Here is a 21,340-nt window from a genome sequence, read left to right as displayed (position 1 = left end):
TGCTGGCTGAAATTGCCTGGCAAAAAAAGAGAGGAAGAAAAATTGAGCAGCTCTGATCTAGACCACCACAGTACATAGCACACAGTATAAGCAGTACATATAGCAGTGCTCGAGGAGGACTGCACTTCCAATAAACCCTTTCCAAACTGGGCATTAACTTTTCTAAATGCCTGTGCATCCATTTCCATTCACAATTATGTAGCCTTCTGCTTCCTAAGCTTCTGCCATGTCATCATTTAACTTCACTTTACAGCCATTTATTGTTGCCTCTCCCACAGGGGCTGGCGTATCCTTACTGAATAACAAGATGCCTTCCAACATGCATCCTCTTGGTTATCCCGAGTCCTCCCTGCTCTGTGACAATCCCAGCCCAATTAACCATACTTATTTCGGTCTCTGTTGTTTGTCCTGAAGACTGTGGGACCTTGTAAGGCTGCTTGCTCTGCTGCTCCCATCCCCCCGCTACGAGCATGCAGCGTTGAAGGCTCTGCACGGACAGCACACCCCGTCAAACTGCAGCCCCTGAGCTGTGCCCACTGCACCCCATCCCTTCTGGCCCCACTGCCCTGCCCACAGCGCTTGGCCGCTGGGACTGGAATGCGTCTTTCCCTCCATGTTGTCCGGGAACCGGCAGGCATGGGATAATAGAATATATTAGCCCTGAGCCCATTCAGCCCCAGGCTCTTTACGAACAATGGCTGCTAACTGAGCTGATTTTTGCCAAATGACTGCCTTTCGTGCATGAGCAGCAAAGTGGAGCCCCCAAATAGAGTCCCATGCAACAATCCAGCGAGCACTATTGCCCAGGGCCCATTGTTCCACTGCTGCGTTTGAGGGCATGGAGGAGTCACGGCCTCGCCTGCCCTGGCATTTCTTCCCCAGTTTCCCACCACCGTGCCTGCCCCATCCCAACCCCAATGGGGCAGCAGTGACACAACAGCCACCAGCAGCGACAAGGCTGGCAGCAACTCTTCCATCCCTGTCCCTTTCTCCATCCCCATTCCCGTCCTCGACCCCATCCCCACCCCCATCTTTGTGCAGGGACCCTGCCGTGCCACCTCCTGAAGCAGGGCAGCTCCTGGAAAATGCAGGGAATATTTGCTTTAGCTCAGACCCCCCTAGCAGCCAGAAGTGATAGCCCCTGCTGGGGTCAGGCTGCCACGGGGGATGTTAGCTTTGCTGTGTTTGTTTTCTGGTTTTGCTCAGCAGATAGCTCAGAGCTTTCATTAGCACCAAAGCAGCCGTGAACGTGTCCTCACCCTCGTGCATGGGGAGCTGTGCATGGAGTTCTGCAGCTGGGCAGCCCTGTGCTGCTGCCCACATGAAGAGGGCACCCTGGCATGCAGCAGCCCATGCCCAGTTGGGGTCAAGGCATGTGCAGTTCCAACTGACATCTCCAGTTAGTGTGAAATTAGCACCATTAAATTCTATAACTAAACACAATCAGCAAAGGGTTTACTAGCTGAGATAACACATAAAGAACTACAACGGCACTGCTGAAAACTCTGACCGTCTGCCCCTGATCCCAAGAGGGAACCCATGGCAAACATTTACAGGCACTTATAAATATTTATCCCATAATAACTTGCTGCACTACAGCACATTTTTCTCGAGGAGGCTCAGCTTTGCCCTGGACCAGGTGCAGGCTGCTGTAGCATATATAAAGTTTGTCTCAGTAATGTACAGCGAGCACTGGCATTCAATAAAATAGCAGCAGCTGAGCAGCTCGTGTGAAATTCACTTTAAGTCATTTCTACCCCAAAAAATTAAAATATGGCTTGGCAGCACAGGTGTGCAGCCACCTTGGTGTGGTGCAAGTCCTTCTGTGCTGCCAATGCCCAGGAAGTCAGCAGGGAGCCATGGATTTGCAATTTGCCCCCAACTTTTCCCAAATAAAAGCATCTCTCTGCTCCTTCCCAGCCCTCCATGCAACACTGTGCACTTCTCCCTACCCGAAGCAGTGTTCCTCATCTGCTATGTGGAGCAAACCTGACCCACTCAGCAGCAAAGAGAGCCCAGCATTTTGTTGTGGTGCTGTTTCATTTGTTTGGAAACCAGACACTTATCTTCCCTCTAATAATTTACTGAGCTGTCTGTCCGTTTATTTATTTATCTTTCTCATGCTCAATGATTTGCAAGAGCAGCAGCAGCCTGTGGTTTGGAAACCATGCTTCAACCTCTCTGAGCACTGGAGATGGAGATCTGAACTACTTTCTAACATGGATAAACAAACAGCATGGAAAGGCTCCATTGTGTATATTCTAGGTTGCTATTTTCTTAACCCCATCTCATTAAGATGGATGGAGTTTCTGCTTATTAGTAATTTGGCAAGTTCTTCTTTGTGTACGTTCTGCACTTCTCACTAATGATGCTCTGCTTCAGTGATTAACAAAAGAGACTTCCAACCTAGTCAGGGAAAACACAGCCCTGCACTCAGGGCACTCGGACAGAAACCTGATGTTCTGGAGATGTGGTTCACGGAAGACATGAAACTGCAGGGAACCCAGAAAGGGAAAATCTATGGTCATAAAACCTCTCCTGACATCCAAATAATTTTAACCTAAGGACATTGGCTCTTTGATTTACATGCACAATTGCAGAGCTGACAGAGCCCATAACAAAGTGATTCAGAGCCCTTACACTGCTGTTCTGAGACATGTCCAATGGAGTTGGAGTTGGCACTGCTACCGTCTGGATTTACAGCTGGCCATTAAAGCATGTTTACAAGCCTTTAGTACAGTGTACACATCTGGTAAATCATTGATCGAACAAATAGCTCCTGGTGTCATGCTCCCACCATCAGCTTTCTGCACGACCACCTTACCCAGCACAGACCCATCCACACCAGATCCCCCTGTGCCCCTGTGACCATGCATCCCTGCAGTCCCAGTCTCAGCAGATACAGCAACCAACCACACACCTATACAGCCCTGTGGCACACACAGCTGGATCACACTGGGCAGGAACAGAAAGAGGTGCACGGGAGATGAGAAAGCAACCAGGAGATAAATCCTGCAGGGATGTAGAGCAAGCCCAGGAGCTGCACTGTGGTCTCATTGTGCTGCCGTGGGATCATCTGCCCAGCCGTGCAGTGATCTGTGGCCAAACCCTGCCTCCTTGACCACAGAGCAGGGCAAAGGCCAAAGGGTAAAGGGCAAAATGGGGCAGCAGAAACAAAGCTGGGTCAGCTCATTCACGCAAAGCTTTTCAAGAGGCTTTGGATGGATGGACAGACAGACATGGGGGAGCAGAGTGTGCCATGAATAGCAGCAGCAATTTTTTGGCATCCACACTGCCACCCCTGCATTCATCTTCTGTCCTGGTCCATGGCTGTGGAGACTGAGCAATGTATGAATGGGAAAAAACAGCACAGAACTGCTCCAAGATGAGGCAATCTCTCCTGGGCATGATGGCATTGCATGTGGGCAAGCACTGCTGCCACAAACAATTTTGAAACAACAAAAAAAATGCATTCAGATTTAACTGTTAGCCATAACCTCTCAACACAGCAGCTCATTAGCCCCAGTGCCACATCCACCAGTGCCTGAGCCCATTTCACCAAGGGACCTCCAGAGCATCCTGGAAGATGAGGTCTTGCACAACTTTTATGAATAAAAGCTTTTTAATTTCGCAGAAAAGTACCTGCAGAGCAGCAACAGCACTGCTCCTGTGTCTCCTAAAATGGGTGGGAAAACGTGGTGGTCATGCCTCGGGGCAGCAGTATCTGGGGTGCAGGGAGGAGGTGGGTGCTCTCCCCCAGCCCTACTGCACCAGCTGGGAGATGTTGGCTTGAGGTGGGTTTTCTGGGGCACAGCAGCCCCCAGATTTCTTTCTTTCTTTCTTTCTTTCTTTTTTAATGCAATGTATCCCAGAGGGATGAGAGGAAAACAGACTTTTCCTGCTCCCATAAATAGTTTTATGGAAGATTTTAAGACAGAAGTAAAGAAGAACCTCTTCCCTTCTCCACTACAGAGTGCATTTCAAACCATTTGTGGAAGGGAATTAATTAACACAGCAGCAGAGCCCGGAGTTGTTCAGCTCTGAACAATGGAGATCCGAATTCTCTCCTGCCTGAGAAACACAAGCCCAATGTCCAAGTCCATAATTTTTTTCTAACCCGATTCATTTTGTAGACTGATGGAGAAAACCCATAGCAAATATTTATGACTTTGCAATAAATAACCCTCGCAGAAGTCACAGGCAGCTCTGGCGAGTCTCAAGGTAACTTTCAGTGAGTGCCAGGGGTCAGGGCAGATCGGGATACGCAGTCTGCAGCGTGCAGCCCTCGGCTCATCTGGTTTGAATTATTGGTATTACCCAAGCAAGCAGCTCTCAGTGGAGCGGCTGTGCCGTGACTCCACGCCGTATTTTACTTCTGCGGTGGGAGAGGGGCTTCAGCACCTCGGAGCTGCAGCCAGCAGAACTGGGGACGGGTCGGGGCAGAATCCGGCCCCAGCCATCCCGAGCCCCGCAGCGCAGGGACAGCGCGGTGAGCATTGGCTGTCGCTGCCAGAGAAGTTCCCCGGGAAGCAGCACAACCTTTGTTTGGTCATTAAAGCAGAAAAAAAAAAGAGAGAGAGAGGGAATCCGAGGAAATGCTTGAAGCGATTAGGTGATCTTAACTCCGAGGCGCTAAACAAATGCAAAGAGGTTCCCCCCCCCCACCAGCCCTCAGCCCCTCGTGCGGCTGCAGAATGTAATCTCATTTCTAAACACACAATTACAGAAAATAAAAAGAAAAGAAAAGAATAATTAATTTCTGCTTCCTCATGCAAATCCTCTGACCAATCATTTAGGGATCAGGGGCAATTCAGCTTCTTGTGCAAATTCCAAGCTGAAGGCCTGAAAAAAAGCAAGTGAATGGATTTACTTTTCTAAGAACCAGAATTAACAAAGGTTCCATTTTCCACGGTTATGTGCCTGGCCAGACAGCCCTTGCTGACAAGCTCTCAAAAAACATGTGTTGGCCTGTTGAAAAGGCCCCAGTGTTGACTGACAGACAATCGAAGTGACAAATTGTTTCATTGTACTTGGCAGGGAGAGCTCGGTATTAGATAATTACAGCGAGGGGGGAAGCGGCAGGTCGCAGGTCAGAAGACACGTCTGACCCCGTTTTCTGAAAGCCCTGAAAGGAGCCCTGCTCCCGGGAGAGCTCCCCGAGCCCGGCGGTGATTAAGAGCTAACGAAGGCGGCAGGGATCGCCCGTCCCGACTGTGGGTCGGGTCTCAGCCCTCGGACCCGGCTGGCAGCATCACCCCAGGAGATGCATTGCCGGCAGCACAGACGCAAACTGGCAGGGGGAAAAAAAAGCAACAACAACAAACTCTTTATTTTTAATGCAACACCCTTCAAACTTCTCGCTCGCTCTAACAGTAGGTGTGTGGAACCTTTTCCTAAAGATACCTCTGTTTTCAGGTATTCATAGTCTTCATTTTCTGGTCAGAGATGGATTACTTTGCTGGAAAGCACTGCAAAAGCATTGCGTAGCCCCTGCTCAACAACAGACATAGTGCATGGAAAGCCCTCCAAATTGCTCTCCAAAACACTGCTCTCCGAGCTTAATTCAAACCATACAGGGAGCCCCGACGTAGAATCTTTCAGGCCTATAAAATGAAACAAATTGGCTTTGCGAGCATATCTCCCAATCTGAGCTATGCCTGTAAATTCATTTTGTCCTCTTGGATCCATACTGCATTAGGTGACCTGAAAGGCTCCTTTGTTCCTGAGTCCTCCCAGCCCCTCCGCCAGCCCAGGTGCTGCTCTCTCACATCCGGACAGAGGAGGCTCCGCGGCCTCTGGCCCCAGTGGGTCCCTGCACGCAGCAGCCCCATGGATGCACCCAGCACCAAGGGAAGGGGAACAGCAGTGACATTTGGAGTCTCTCAGAGGAAGGGTCTGCAGCCTGTGGATCACAGCTGGTTTGATTTACCAATAACAAACAGAATCCTGTTCCTTGTGCTTGCCTTTTCTGTGTAAACACTGAGCGTGGTACCCACCGGCACAGGTTCAAATTACCTTCCCCGGGCACAGGAGCCTCCTGCCCACGTGTGCCCAGTGTCCCATGGGAACATGGCAGCCTGGGACATGGCAGGGGCTGGCTAGCTGCTCCTCCTGCAGGGTTTCCCTCAGCACCCCCAAGGTCCAGGTCATGGAAGCACCGAGGTCTCACTTGAGCCTGGAAGAAGCAGCTTCTGCCCTTTAATGAAATAATTTATTGCTTTTCTTTATTATTTCATGCATTGCTTGCTATATAATTTTAACAAGCTGATTCAAAGATGGCGAATTGGAATAAGCTGTTACAATTATGAACTGCTTATGCTTGGTGTCATAAAACACTTGAACAATGAATGGATCTTTCAGAAACAGACACATTACATGGTTACCATTTCCAGGTTCAGCCTTCATGTTAGCATAGCTAACCCAGGAGGTTCCCACTGGTTGGAGTGCTTGACAACTTTTCTATTCCAAAAGCTCAACAGTGGATATCTTTAAATGAAGATCCATTAAGCTCCATTTACCTTTTTTCTCTCTGGGAGATAAACTCAGCAACACAGAGCACTGAATCATTGTCCTGAGCAATTCCGCTGTACTTTCAGTATCCAATTCAAATCCATCAATGCCTGCAGGAACCACACCTTTAGCCCCAACAGAAATCAAAAGGTGCAGGGATGGAACAAACTTGTTCTTAACTGACTCTGTGCTGTACATCAGAAGGTGATCAGGTATGGAACCAAAACGCATTTACCCAACCATAAAAATTCCACAGGCCATCTCCTCTGTGGTAGCAATGCCACTGCAAGGGCTTCAGAGTTTACTGCAAAGGCCAGCAGAACCTCAGACACCCTGAAAACACATATTTTATGTTTCTATAAACTCCAGTGAAACTGGAGTTGGATCAAACTTTGCATTCAAAAGCACATTCTTCTAGAATATTTTATATGCACATAAAACATCTGAGAAAATTTTAACATCATGATCTTAACTGTTTTCACATTGCAACCAGCTAAAGGTTAGGGAAACGCAGTCCATCTGGTGCAGCATTTTAAGCAGATAATTTCTGAGAGCATTTCAGGCAGTCGAGGGCTGCCACACTTGTCCCCATGCTGCTCCAACTGACCGGGCACTTCCTGCAGAAGGCTCAGGGGTTGTTTGTTCAACCAAACCCATTAGGTGTTTATTAGTCTTCATTATGGAGTGCTAGAGGGTTAATTAGTTCAGGCTGTTCTTGTGGGGGGGGTGAGATCACAGCAGCTGATACCTGGGTTCCTGGGACACTCAACACTCAGGCAGATCTCTCTTTTTATTTTCTTTTTTTTTTCCTTTTTATCTCCTCCCTGAGCAAATTAAGGATGTCATTATCACATTTGCAGACTGCTTAGCACAAAGAAGAGCCATCCTCCAGGCCAGAGGGGTGCCTCTTCCCCAGCTACCACCCCTGGGCTGTGTGCTGGGGACAGCGACAGTGCTGTTTACTGTCTTTTATCATCACAAAATTGTTGGTTTTGTCTGGAGCATGACATGGAGGCTGCTTATTATGCTCTGTTAAAACTAAACAAAATAAATCATTCTTGTGTTTGTTTCCTCTGCGTTGAATTGTGGCGTGGTTGGCAGGGGACAACAAATGCTCCATAAATCTCAGCAAGGCATTGAACCCTACAGACCAGAGCTCATGCAGCACTCCTGCACAGCCCAGCACTTGGGGCTTTGGAGACACGGAGCAAAGGAAAATGCTTCTAACCACCAGCATGCTGCCTCAGCTGTTAATTGCCCTTCCATTAAGTCCTGAGTCCATCTAGCTTCAGCTTCCAGTTGACCTCAATATATACACATTTTGTCTGCTTTGATCAGAACCCTATTTCCTTTGTAAATACTTCCAGACTGTGTGAGAGGGGTAACTTGAAGCCTCACAAGCATCAGCCAACCCTGCTACCCAACACTTGCAAGCACATGTACCAAGCTCCAAGCCAGGCATAACAGCTATAACCCACCTCCCCGTGGAGACCTTAAGTCACCTTGCATCAGCCAAGAGAAATCCAAATCCAAAACTGCTTTGCAAGAAAAGCAAATCTGTGTTGTCTCTGCTTATGAAGCAGGGTCCATCCAGTTCTAGGTGTTCAGTGCTGGCATCCCACTGCACAGGACATGGCAACAGGCAGTCCCAGTGTCCTGATGGGCTCTGCTGCTCCCAGCTGAGGAGTAAGGGTTAACATTTCCTGCTGCTGCATGCTGAATACATATTGCCCATCAAAAGTCCTCTTGCAGAGGACAGCACTGCACCATTCTTTGATGCAAATAAAGCAGCCTGACAAGGCTGATGTGCAAATGGAAAATTGCAAATGCTAAAAACATAGGACTGGAGGAAGGATTGAAGCTCCTGGGGTGGCCCCAGCTTCCTCCAGCTGTGCCCATCGTGCAGCCCGGGTGCATCCCTACCCACAGCCTCCTAGACAATGGCAAAACGCGAGCATAAAAAAAATATCTTTAGAATTGCGTGGTGTGGGATGCAGACAGTAGCTCGAGGCAATTTACAGCTCAGAGGAATGCAGTAAGAAAGCTGGGCACACACACTGAGCTGCAACACTGTCTCTCACTGCTGTATTATATTTTAAAAGAAAGAATACAGGCACAGTGGTGAACGCATGTCCCAGGGTGACAGCCAGCACCCAACCAAGCCATGGCCCTCAGCCAGGGGCACTGACTGTCTCTGAAAGCAGGAGCTGGAGCCCCATCCTGTGCCCCACATCTGGAATTACAAATGCCCTTGCCATAGATGACGCTTGAATGGAATTTGCCATCTATTTATTTATTTATTTTTACAGGGTATTTTTAATAAGTAAAAAATAGCCGCTTATTGCTGCGCAGTAAAATCCCACACGCGCTTTCCCCGCACGTCACAGCCCTCAGCATAACGCACACGCGCACGCAACGGCCAGAGGGGGCGGGGCCGGGCTGCGCCACGTGACTTCGCGGCAGGGGAACAACAGCGCGGGACGGGGCCGTGGTCACGAGGGCTGCGCCTCAGCTGTGATTGGAGAGAGAATCGCCACGCAGCCAATAGAACGCGGGCAGGGAGTGCTCGTGCGCGGAGTCCGCTCCGGTGTTTCGCTGCGGCGCGCGCGCATGCGCACTGCTTCTTCCTGGGCCCGATGCGGCGGCGGCGCGTGCGCAGAACGCCGCTTCCGCCTTTTCACAGCCCGGAGCGGCCCGGACGCGTTTGTGGCAGCGCGGAGCGAGGCGGCCGCGGGGCGATGAGGCCGCAGCAAGCGCCCGTGTCGGGCAAAGTGTTCATCCAGCGTGACTACAGCGGTGGGACGCGCTGCCAGTTCCAGAGCAAGTTCCCGGCTGAGCTGGAGAACCGGGTGAGGCGGACGCTGTGCTTTATCTTTTACTCCTCCACGTTTTGTTGTTTGTGTTGTTTTATAGACCGTCTGGGTGCTGCAGAAGCAGCAAGGAGTTACTACTGATCTCTGGGGTTACCTCAGCCTGCTTTTTCCTGCTCTTTTAATCTAGCAGCCTTTTGTATGTTAAGTAAGCTTATTTTTTCCACTTGGTGGAATCGTACTTTGTAGTTATTTTACTCTTAATTGCTTCGTGTTCAGACTGTGTTGAAGTTCAGACTCAGTGTAACCGTGGGTCAACAAAGAGGAGCAGGCATGTAACTCACAGTGTCCTCTAGGCTTTCACTAAGCACAGAGGCTGTTTAAAATGTCAGCAGATGATATTTCTGGTGGGGAAAAAAAAAAAGTCTGAAAACAGAAATAGCAATAAATGAAGGTTGTTATCAGAAGGTGTTGATGAATTCTGAAATGTGAGGGGTGTGATGGCTAAATCTGATTTCTCTTTCAGATTGATCGGCAGCAGTTTGAAGAGACTGTTCGAACACTGAATAACCTTTATGCTGAAGCTGAGAAACTTGGGGGCCAGTCCTACCTTGAAGGGTGTCTGGCCTGTCTGACTGCCTATACTATCTTCTTGTGCATGGAAACACATTATGAAAAGGTAGGTTTCTTTGTTTTCCTTCTTTCCTAGAAGGCAGTAAATCCTACAGACTTTAGTTGATTTATTTGCTGGTATGTTTTCTGGGACTTGCTCCATCGTTCTACAAATTCCATATAGACTCTGGGCCTTACTACAGGGTGACTTAACATATATTTCAGGCAGACTTGTCTGTAGAAGTTACCTGAGCAGTGTAATGTTTTCTGTACATCAAGGAGTTATGCAGTTTCCATCTCTAGTGGATATTGGCACTCTCTTGCTGGGCTCTCCTAATGTTATATTTGTGGTATTGCTGGGTTATGGCCCTAAGATAGGGAAACTTTTAATTAGAAACCTGATTTAATAAACTGCAACTTCTGTGCTGTTCTGTTAATCAGGTTCTAAAGAAAATTGCCAAGTTCATTCAGGAACAGAACGAGAAGATCTATGCTCCTCAGGGCCTCCTTCTGACCGACCCCATTGAAAGAGGACTTAGAGTTGTATCCTTGTGTGGTTTCTTTGATTATTTCCTAATTCGTTCATCTATGATATGCTGCCTGTTTCTCTATTACTGTGGCATTCTCCAGTTACGTTTGGTCTGTGATACTGCAGAATACATGATCGATCTTGTAACTTTCAGCTGTGTGCTGTTCTTTGGTCAAATATTTGTACTTCTGACTGGTCTGTAGCTTCTCCTAGGAGAAGATGGCAAGGTTCACAAACTCTGCATGCAGCGTCTTGTGTTCTTGTCAAAACAGTCCTGGGCTGCACAAGTGACTGGTCTGATCTGACAAGGCATCTCTTAGAAGTGCTATTCCATTTGCTTTGTAGCTCTGAAATGAAAATCTTTGAAGCAGAAAGATTGAAAGTTCTAATACCGTAGCAATTTTTCACTTTTGTTTTTGTGAACTTCTTATAATATATTTCCCTAACAGTCTTTCAATGCAGATTGAAATTACGATTTATGAAGACAGAGGAATGAGCAGTGGAAGATAAAACTGTGGAGTCTCAGGTACATATTGACATTACAGTAAATGCCAATCTCAGCTTTCCTTTTTGTGCTCAGAGAGGTAGACTCACTCCTACTGAAACAGAACATTTATCCAACTACTGCATGTGGTCAATGGCTTTTTACATAAGTCCTGTGTGGTGTAGGTTTTATGAGTGTGTAGCAATATATATGTTTTATTTTATGCCACTGAAAGTTAATCCAGTTCAAACGAGCAGATTTGACTTAAACAGTCAAAACTTCAGTTTGATAAAATACGCATAAACTTAACTTGCACTGTACTGAGCCCAAAATGGTTTTCCGTATATAAAGAATCTTCTGATTTTTCACAAAATTTTTCTGAACAGACAAGTTTAAGACTTGCTCTTAAATCTCAACCTTAAAACAGAGTTCTATTTAAATGCTTATTTTGGTTTTCCAAACAATTTTCAGACTGACATTGTAAGCAATGAAGAAATACTTAAGAAAAGGCTTTGCTGGTGCTGTACTAGCAACTGTTCTTTCTGTACTGCTGTGAAAGATGCAACTTTTCCTTTTGAATGTTTTTAGAGGTACCTTGTAGCAGGCTCTTTTTTTTTTAAAAGCTTTTGTGCTTCAAGCATCTGTGAAATCAAGGTCATAACCCATGTTAAGAATCCCCTTGTGTTTTCCCTGGAAATCAATTCTAATATGAATCTTCTTTTCTAGCAGACAGCTCAACAGTGGACTTGCTGTATCAGTTCCCCTACCTCCTACTTTAGAGCATCATTCCTCTTTCTGCTGCCAGATCCACAGTGCCATTTTCTACAGGGACTGACTTCCTAAAACTGCTCCACGTGGTGTGACCCCGCTGATGAGCATCCATTTTGTGGCAAATTAATGAGCAGTGAGATTACTTTTAAGTTTTTCAAGAAAAAAGCAGAAATGGTGACACTGCGTACTCTTCTGACAGAATTGCTTTAGCCCGACAGAAGTCTAGTCGTGTAAATGTGGTGCTGTTCCTCCCTGCTTCTTTCTGTACATCGATTGGGCTTTGGAAGCCTACAAGTCAGAGTGGAATTTTCCAGAAGAAAGGCTTTCCCTCGAGTTCAGTATTACAGTGAGGGGATACGCGGTGCCTCACCTGGTGAGAAATGACTCAAGGCAATCAGAATTTTAAGCATCCTGTACTGATTCTTATGGAAAACTAGAAGGCAAGGTGTTTCTTGTTTTAATGTTTTGGTTATTCCTAGAAGAGAGGGAGGAATAGCTGGACTTTATTCCTGGTGTTTTTTCTACTGCTGTGTATGTGCTGTTACTGCATCTGTCAATGCTCGTCAGAAGAGGGATTCTATTCATGGATAAAACAGCAAGTACAATAAAATGGATACTGAAACAATAAGCATAACTTTTACCCTACTCTGATTAATATGTGAAGTGTGAAACTGTTTCTTTATGACTTTATTATAACTTATAGGAAAATACTGATTTGACAAACTTAGCTGTTGTGTAAGATGGTTTCTTAACTTTTGTCTGCTGGCACTCTGTTGAGAAGTAGAGCTGTGCATTATTTTCTATGTTTGTGCATTAACATTCCTCAGCAATACCTAAAACCACGGTTCCTGAAAACTGGGTTGGTTTCATACTTTTCTCCTGTATCCTTTCCCCTTCTCAAAGAAAGCATGTTCAGATTGGAGTTCTGAGCACCATTATCTGTTGTGGAAGAAATTCAGGAACGTGGAAACTGAAAAATTCTATGGATCAGATGAAGTGTTTTGACTTTTGGTGGTGCTGTAGGTGCTAATACAGGGTCTGAAATTCAAGGCTTGTGACTCAGCCACTGGTTTCTGGTTTTTTTTGTTTTGTTTGTTTTTTGGTTGTTTTTCTTTTTTTGAGATTTGTTTAATATTCCAACTGTATAAAACTTCTTTTTCTAAACTGTAATGGTGATTGCCTTTCATGTCTGTTGCAATATTGGCAGAAGTACTAATGGATCAGTAAACTTTTTCTTAAACTGTGTCTGCGTGTTCAGTAGCGCTGTTTTGCAGCACTTTCTCTTCATACCGCGTGAGGTGAAGCACACCCGCAACGCCGCAGCGGAGCGGTCCCGAGCGCCGCCATTTTATTACGGTCTGCGCCTGCTCACTACGGAACTTCCGGGTCGCGCAGGCCGCCTGCGCAGTGGAGAACTTCCGGGTCGCGCGGGGCTCCCGCGCAGTGAAGTTGCGGCTGTTGGGATGGCGGCCGCGGGTGGTGAGGAGCCGGACTCGGACGACGGCAGCGAGGAGCTGGTGCTCACTCCACTGCAGCTCATCTGCAGCCTGGAGCAGGTAGTGCCGCCCAGGGTTGAGCCCCGGGGCTTCGGACTTCCTGGGTGGGTACATGCTGAGGCTGTCTGAGGAAGGCGCGGGGAGACCAACGGCCGGGCCTGTGGGCCCGCTGGGCGGGAAGGGGTGGCTTAGGGCCGGGGTCCCGCCTCCTGGTTCTGGGTGCACGATAGGAACTCGCTTTGCCGTTGCTAACTGCATGCCTTCTCCTAGGCCTGGCTGAACGAGAAATTTGCCCCCGAGCTCCTGGAGAGCAAGCCTGAGATCATTGAGTGCGTGGTGGAGCAGCTGGACCACATGGTGCGTGCTGTGGGGGAGGGGAAGGTGGGGAGTGGGCTCTTCTGAGCCTCTGCAGAACTCGTTCCTTAGGAGAACACTGGGAAATGAACTCAGTTTTTATTCTCCTTATGCACAAAACGATTTTTTTTTTGTTGTTTAGCGTTTGAACCTTTTCAGGTTTCTTTGCTTCTCTTTGCAGGAGGCAAACCTAAAACGAGCAAAGAAAGGAGACTTGAAGGTCAGCATCCACCACATGGAGATTGAAAGGATCCGTTATGTGCTCAGTAGCTACTTGCGGTGTAGACTTGTGAAGGTAATACTTAGGATAGGAAACTCTTACTTCAGAAGTGATTCTGAGTAACAAAGTTATCCCATCTAGATATCTGCAGTCCAATCCAAGGATTTCAACACTTGGGCATGCTTTTCTGTTGTGGAGAATCACAGCATTGCTGTGATTGTGATTTTTTGTTACACACAGCATTGTGATGTTTTGTTACAACACCTAACCCAAGATGCATGGTCCTTCTGAGTCCTGTCACATACGTATATATCTGCGCAGCTTTGGGACTGCAGCTGACTATTGTTACAAAGTCAGAAGCAGGCATTTGGGCAGGCCTTTGTTTACTGCATACACCTGTTCAGGAGAACATCACTTCTTGTAAGGGGATATTAGTCACTGAACTACTGGAAAGTTGGGTTTTAATCTTCTGTTTTTTCCAATGACAGATAGAGAAGTTTTTCCCACATGTGCTGGAGAAGGAGAAATCTCGAGCCAAAGGGGAGCCTTCCATTCTATCACCAGAGGAGTTTGCCTTTGCTAAGGAGTGAGTGGGTTTTCAATGCATCCCCCTCCCTTTGCATGGGGTACAGAACTTGTTCTTGTGTTATATTGAGCAGTTCTTAAGACTGTTAGCTTTAGACAAGGTTACAGTAAGATTCAGGCTTTTTACCAGAAGCTTTTCTTATGGACAAAGAGCAAAAATGAAATAATTCTTCTGGGTCTGCAGCATCTGAGCCAGTTCTGTCAGTGGGTTGTTTGTAAACGGGAGACCAAGAGGTGTCACCTGCTGGCACTTTTGAGCCAATGTTCTCCAGGCAAATTTGTGTTTGATTTAATCAGTAGATGCTCCAGTGTTGTGGGATTTTTTTTTTTTTTCCAGGTACATGGCAAACACTGAGACTTACCTGAAAAATGTGGCCCTAAAACACATGCCGCCCAACCTGCAGAAAGTAGCTCTCCTAAAATCAGGTGAGTACAGCTTGACTACAGGGCACTGTGGAAAATTACAGCAAATGAGGTTTGGAGAAAGCTCTGTCCTTGTGGTGGCCACCTCCATCTGCATTTTTCTTAATTTGGGGCAATGCAAGCTACCTCTTATAGGGCATGCTAGACATTTCTGTTGGCAATGCATTTGTTTCCCCTAATACTCGTTTCTTCACTGAGCATTCTGTAGAGGAAATTGGGTGAGTGCTGAGTCTGTGCTCTGAATCTGTTGTATCTGCAGTCCCAAAACCCAACCTGGACTCTTTCGTGTTCTTAAGAGTGCTGAAGAGGCAGGAGAACATCCTGGTTGAGCCAGAGACTGATGAGCAGAGGTAGGTGGTCCTTCCACATGCAGTGCACGTGAACAAGACTTGTTTCACAGAAGCAGCTTAACGCTTTGCTCCTGCCTTTTTCAGAGAGTATACCATCGATCTGGAGGAGGGCTCACAGCACCTGATTCGCTACAAGACCATTGCCCCACTGGTCACCTCAGGAGCAGTGCAGCTCATCTGAGCAGGTGGTGAGCACTGAAGGTGGGGTCATGCTGCTTTCTGGGCGTGGCTCAGATCCATCCAGCAGGTGGCAGTGAGTGGGGGGTGGGGGGGGCTGGGCTGGGTGCCCCATAGGGCTTGGAGAGGGTTGGCTGAAGGTAGCAGCAAGACTGGGAGGTATATCTTTGAAAGCATTCAAGTAAACCAGCAAGACATCTTCCCCTCTGCGTTTGCTAGGGGGTCACTGCTCCCCACAGGTAGTCAAGCTCTTGATTGCTTATCTTGCACTTGGGATACAGCCAAGCTTCTTTCTCCTAGTGTTGCATAGTGAGGGCAGTCTGTGTCATAGCATTCACTCTGAACAGGGCTTTCACAGAGCTGTGCCATAGTGCCTTTGGAGTCCAAAGGGGTGGATGAGTGTAGACACTGGTTCTCCAGATCTCAGACTGGTTTGACAGCAGATGTGCACGGAGCACATCTATCTTTGGAGACGAATATGCCTTTGTAAATACAAGGGTACGCTTTTTTTTAAACCTTACACATATATGTTCATTCTTGCCCCAGTTCAGAGCTGTTAATTAAATTAGAATATGGGGTGAAAATTGTCTGATGGAACAGTGTGGTAACTTGTTGTGTAAACTCCACCTTTCCCCATCAGCTTTGATCTTGTCACAGCCTGTGCAACCTTGGATGTTGTGCAAGTGCCCAGTAGCTCTGAGGTGAACAGGGGGGATACTTCTGCACCACCTTTGCCACATGACCCATTGAGCAAAAGGCACACATGAAGGTATTTGCTGGCAGAGCAAATCTTGATTATCACACAAGGAGCAGGAAGGATTGGGAGCAAATTAAGGGTGGAGGCTGTAGCTCGGAGAGAACAAAGAGAATGTCATGAGCATACATCAAGTGTATCCTTCCTTGAAAAGTCCCAAGGCAGAATTTACCTTGCAGATGGAATAAACTTTGTTCTGCCTGTGCAACTTCTGTTCCAGGGTGGACACAGTTGTCCACAATCCCTTCTAACGTGACTAGAGAAGTTACACTGATTTTTTTTTTCTTTTTCCTAGCATTCTGGCAATAATAGCACTGTTCTCATAAAATATCCACCTTTTTTATTTCAAGTATATCAGATTTGTCTGAGCATAGGCCTGGATTTGGAATTGCTTCCTGGCCTGCGTGCTGACAGTGGTTTTTCTTGCCCTGGTCCAAAGACTGAGTGCCTACTGGAGCATTGGGCATCTATGTTTTTTCTGATCAGACTGGCTCATACAGCTGTGATGGCAGCTTTGAAAATGTCTGACAGCATTTGTAGGTTTCTCACAAACTTTCTTAGCCACAGCAACTGATTCACACTTAGGAGGTCTTGATAATGCCTGTGTAAAATTTGTATTTCATTCTACTGTTTTGTTACATGCACAAGCTTTGCATAAAACCTATATCAGAGCAGATTCTGCACTGAAGATTTAAATGCTGCTGTTACACCTTTTGAAGTTCTGGATGTTGATCAACTCCAGCAAGGGGAATGAAAGGCTTTCTTGCTTTTCTGGCCTTTTCTGACCTCCTTCGTTGGGTTGACAGACTTCAGGGAGATTACAACACAGTTACAGCTAATCCTCAAGCTCAAGGCTGCCTTTGTCAGTGAACTCCAGGGCAAACGGGGCCCTTGATACAGGATAGTCTGCATGATCAGCAGCTGAGGACTAGAAGAGCTCTGAGGAATTCTGTAAGCTTGTGGTGCTTTCATGTTGCGTGGAATGGTAATGGAATATAAGTTCAGCAGGGCTTTCCCAAAGCAGTCTCTTGCTGCCAGATGAGAACAGAAGTTGTCTTGATTTTTGCCTTACCTTCTGTGCTTTGTATGCTATTCACGTTACTTGCTCTAAGGATAGAACACTGCCTTTAATGCTCTGCTGCAGAAATCCAGCTCCGTGTGCAGGGAGACTTGGATCAATAGCACCAAGTGCAGAGTGACATGGCAAAGGGCATATTCTGGAAAGTTTTAGTGCCTAGTTGGTAGGATGCCATACTTAAGAAGTGTCCAGTTTCACTAAAAAGGAGTAACTAATGATGGGCTCAGGATAAAGCAGCTTTCTTCTGTGTGCGCTCTGAATATCCTCTTTCTAGAGATTGTGGGGCTCTATTGCAGTCTCTGCTTGTAGTTCTGAGGGTAGAAACTGTCCAGTTACTTTGTTCTGAAGCAAATGCTGGGGTAAGGGATACAAGCAGTATCTTCATGTTCATTATACAGGGCAAAACCTCCTCTTGCCCTTTTGACCCTGTATTCCTCTTCTAGTTCCCTGCTATTACAGCCTGGTACCTGTCAGGTGTGTGGACAGACTGGCTCCTTTTCCTTCAGGACGTGGCCTTCCTTGCACCATGCTTTGTGAGGAACAGGCTGGCGCTCCCCTTTCACTGCCAGGCAGGGTATGATGCAGTGCATCTTGCAGTGCGAGTGGCTTTACATGTGTGGTTTGTAGTGTTCCTAATGAATCCATTTAGGTAAAGTGGATTCTTTAAGTATAGACGTTAAGAGGAAGTTGTGTTTAATCCTTGGGAATCAGTAGCACACACCTCTGCCGAGCCCTGAAGAAAGGGCTTTGGATTGTACCCTGCTCATGCCTACAGCTCAAGCAACCTCTCAGAGGTGACTGAAGCTCACAGCCAAAGTCATTCTTAATCTGCTGCTGCAAAAACGTGCTCAAGAAGAGCTGCTTGGAGAACGTCTGTCAGACTTTCTCCTTAGCCCTCTTTAGTTGGAACAGTTGTTCAGGGAGCTCGCACTTGCTCTACTGCTGCATCTCACGTGGCTGCAGCAACGTGAGCATCAGGGGCCCATGTCCTCTTCTAGAAGCCAAATCTTCACCTGATTTTTCCTAGAGTGCCTTGAACACGGCTCCTCTCTGGAGTCTGACACCCAACAAAATTATTGCAGGCTGTGTGGGATTTTTCAGAATGGCTGTTAGGCTGGAACCAGGCTAATTGAGTTTAAGCCTGTCTGAAAATGCTTCTCGTGTCTTTCTGTGACTGAATACCAGGATACTTCTGGGACTGGATAATGTTTCACTGCTAACTAACACAGTGTTTCTGTTGCCTCATCTGTTGGAGGAAGGGAAAACATCTGCAACTTTGTCAAAGAAAGAGGTGCTTTTGACTTGTACTTACAAATGGGGGGAGGGCTCATTCATCCACCATAGTCTGTGCCTATGATGAGAATGCACAGAGTGGGAGCAGGTGGGTGGTTGATTCTGAGATCCAGAAGCAGACAAGTTATGAAAACCTGAGCCCTTAGTTCTGGCAAAAAAAAGAAGAAAAATAAAGTAGATTTGCTTCCATGACTCTGGGAGATGCTGTTTGGGTTTGTAATTTGGGCCGGTGCAGCCACAGTTACCTGTTGCAGGGGTGACTATGATGTGGTTTGTCCTTCAGCTGACTTCTGTGGAAAGATGTGATACTGCCTGTATCCAAGGCTGGTTTCAGAAACAAGGAGTGCTGCTTCCAGCCCGAGCGTGGTGATCGGTCAGGGATGCAGTTCAGGTTTCTGGCTCAGGTGTGTGCTGGCAGCAGGAGGATTGGCCTATAGGATCAAGCTCAGGAGGACCAGCAGATGGATCTGTTGTGATGGTGACCGGGTTGAGGAGCAGGTGCTGAGAAGTACTGGGCAAGAACAAACACCACCCCTTCCTGCAGGCCCTGCCATACGAGTGTATCTGGCTCCTGGTTACCCGCAAAGGGCTCTGTCGTGCTCCTCCCCATGCAGGAGTGTCTGACCAGCAGTGACCTGAGTGCCACACATCATTGTAGGGGAGAGTACAGCTTTGGCTCTCTGGCTTTTTTTCTGATTTTTTCCCTGACTGAGGCCAAGGCTGAACTATAGACTCCTCCCAACCATGCACAGAAGTCAAGTTTGCTTCTACCTCTAAAGTGAGAAGCATCTTGCACTGTGCTGAAAACATTCATGGGCAGTGGCAATGGAAAGCTGTGTATAAATATTGATAGATAGGTTTTGTCATGAGCTGATCAAGATCTGTGCTGTCAGCAGGAAAAATCAGGTCTGCTTAACCTAAATGGCTAGACAGCTCTGGAGAGATTAGCGGGTAGTACAGGGCAGGGGTGATCTGACTTAGGTGACATTCTTTTCTATCAAGGAGTCACATGTGAGCTGAACAGTGAAGGTGATTTTGAACGTGAATGTCAGGGGCATCCCAGTGCCCTCTTTTTCAGTACGGAGGGACAGGAGTGTAAGAAACGTGCGAGTTGGGTTTGTCGTGGTGCAGAGTGGAGAGTGTGGGATTTTGTGTGCTCCGAGACACCCTGGAAATAGCTGGTCCAGAGCGAGCACTTGAAAGGACGCGTGTGAAAACAGTTCAAACCTCCCAACGCTAAACACGGCGTCAGAGGAGCACGCTTTTCTTCCTGTAGCTTCTCGCGGGCAGCACAGTGTGAGGCAGAGGACCGGGCCGGGCCGGGACAGCGTGCGGGGCCGCTGCGGTGAGCGGGTGGGGGGGGGGGGGGGGAGAGCCCAGGCCCTCATTGGCCGCTCCGGAGCGCGTTCCCGGCTCCTATTGGATGCCGCGGCAGCCGTGGGGTGTCCCGGCCGCTTGCACGGCTCCATTGATCGCGCGGCGCCGCCGGTGGAGGAGCGGACGGACGCGATGAGCTGCGGCGAGTGAGCGCGGGTGGGGTGGGCGGAGGGAAGGGTGCGGGCTGGGGCCGGGGCTGCAGCCCCGGCTGCCCGGCGCCAGGACTCACTGCCTGACCCCTCTTCACCTCCAGGCTTTTCCAGGTCTATAGCCCGCGAGCTGTCACTCCCCCAGCCATGCCTGTGGACCTGGCCATGCGGCTCTGCCTGGGCCACTCACCCCCCATTCGCAAGCTGCTGAATTCCTATGAGGAGCTCCGGGGCAACCGAGGACGCAAACCCCTCCGCTCCTGTCTGAACCTGAAGCAGAGCACGGATCGTGAGCCTGAGTGGAGAGAGAGCACTAAGAGCCCTAAGAGCCAGAAGAAGAAGAGGGTGGTATTTGCTGACATGAAGGGGCTCTCGCTGACAGCTGTCCGATTCTTCTCAAAGATTGAGGAAGACCTCTGTGATTTGCAGCATGCCCTGTCAGACCTCACCTGGTTCCGGCCCAAGTTCCGAGACTTGCGCCCAGAAGTGGGCAGGTATGTGCTGGACTTCCCACAACCCTCTGCAGACTATGCAACCTTCCGCAGCTGCCTGCTCAGCAACCTGGTCTGCCTGGAGAGCTGCCTGATCCAGGACCATGTCCTGTCAGGGACAGTGAAGGTCAGAAACATTGCGTACGAGAAGAAAGTCATGGTCCGCATCACCTTTGATGGCTGGAAGAGCTTCCGAGACATCTCCTGCCAGTACATGCATAGCACGTATGGCTCAGCAGACATGGACACCTTCTCCTTTGAGCTCTCCCTGCCTAAGTCCTCCAGCTCCTGCAGAGCCACAGAGTTCTGCATCTCCTTCCGCTGTGGGCAGAAGACCCACTGGGACAACAACCACGGGAAGAACTACAGGCTCTACCACGTGGGTGTGATCCACTCACCATCCCATGCTGTGAAGAGTGCCAAGGGGGCCCGGGACCACTTTGGCACCTCCCGGGCTGCTGCCCTCGTTCTTTCTCACCTGCAGAGCTGGCGGCATTCAGAGCCCCGTGGCCCCTACTGGTAGGGAGGTGCTTTGGGGGCTGTAGGTCCCTTATGCCCCTTCTTTGGTACAAAGGCTCTTGTGCAGGGATGGGGGTGGTGGCAGCAGCAGCAGGTGCTGCTCCCAGCTCCGTTAGCTCCTCCACGAGTCTGGCTGGCTGTGGTACGAGCAGCTGCTGGGCTTCAAAGCTGGGTGCTGCTCCATCGTCGCTGGAAGCCGTGTCAGTGCAATTCCTGCTGCTGTATCCTCAAGGCAGCACTCGCGTCAGAGTACTGCAGCGACAGCGCGTCCCCCGTCGGCGCCATCAGCGGGGCAGTGCCTTGCGTGCAGGGGGAGGGGGCGGCACGAGGCCGCTCGGTGCCGCGGGTGGGCGCCGTC

The 21,340-nt window shown here is 48.4% G+C and overlaps 2 protein-coding genes across 11 annotated transcripts; both read left to right on the top strand.

Moving 5' to 3' along the window:
• Positions 1–9,240: 9,240 nt before the first annotated feature.
• Positions 9,241–12,443, top strand: GOLGA7 (golgin A7). 2 transcript variants are annotated; one of them, XM_065747158.1, is made up of 5 exons: positions 9,241–9,359; positions 9,847–9,999; positions 10,374–10,475; positions 10,924–10,987; positions 11,675–12,443. In XM_065747158.1, exons 1-4 carry the CDS (start codon positions 9,249–9,251, stop codon positions 10,969–10,971), a joined length of 414 nt encoding a protein of 137 aa, XP_065603230.1. In that variant the 5' UTR covers positions 9,241–9,248; the 3' UTR covers positions 10,972–10,987; positions 11,675–12,443. The 2 variants fall into 2 exon arrangements, with proteins under 2 accessions (XP_065603230.1, XP_065603231.1); XM_065747159.1 differs by having other exon boundaries at positions 11,672–12,443.
• A 733-nt stretch (positions 12,444–13,176) lies between these two features.
• On the top strand, positions 13,177–21,203 carry GINS4 (GINS complex subunit 4). 9 transcript variants are annotated; one of them, XM_065747137.1, is made up of 8 exons: positions 13,177–13,272; positions 13,483–13,569; positions 13,748–13,861; positions 14,275–14,372; positions 14,709–14,797; positions 15,054–15,144; positions 15,229–15,329; positions 20,087–20,172. In XM_065747137.1, the coding sequence occupies exons 1-7, from the start codon at positions 13,180–13,182 to the stop codon at positions 15,323–15,325; spliced, it is 669 nt and encodes a 222-aa protein (XP_065603209.1). In that variant the 5' UTR covers positions 13,177–13,179; the 3' UTR covers positions 15,326–15,329; positions 20,087–20,172. The 9 variants fall into 9 exon arrangements, with proteins under 9 accessions (XP_065603209.1, XP_065603206.1, XP_065603208.1 ...); XM_065747134.1 differs by having other exon boundaries at positions 15,229–15,332; XM_065747136.1 differs by having other exon boundaries at positions 20,077–20,163.
• Positions 21,204–21,340: the final 137 nt, after the last annotated feature.

This window comes from Cyrtonyx montezumae, unplaced genomic scaffold, assembly GCF_038088225.1.
Source record: "Cyrtonyx montezumae isolate F1298 unplaced genomic scaffold, pur_monq_1.0 scaffold_42, whole genome shotgun sequence".
NCBI lineage: Eukaryota > Metazoa > Chordata > Aves > Galliformes > Odontophoridae > Cyrtonyx > Cyrtonyx montezumae.
Note: the sequence above shows the minus strand (reverse complement) of the source record. Positions and strands in the feature narration are given on the sequence as shown.

Coding starts and splice junctions, on each gene's coding strand:
- GOLGA7 (XM_065747158.1), top strand. CDS start 9,249: ATGAGGCCGCAGCAAGCGCCCGTGTCGGGCAAAGTGTTCATCCAGCGT. Junction 10,000..10,373: donor TGGAAACACATTATGAAAAG/GTAGGTTTCTTT, acceptor TCTGTTAATCAG/GTTCTAAAGAAAATTGCCAA. Junction 10,476..10,923: donor TTGAAAGAGGACTTAGAGTT/GTATCCTTGTGT, acceptor CTTTCAATGCAG/ATTGAAATTACGATTTATGA.
- GINS4 (XM_065747133.1), top strand. CDS start 20,120: ATGCCTGTGGACCTGGCCATGCGGCTCTGCCTGGGCCACTCACCCCCC.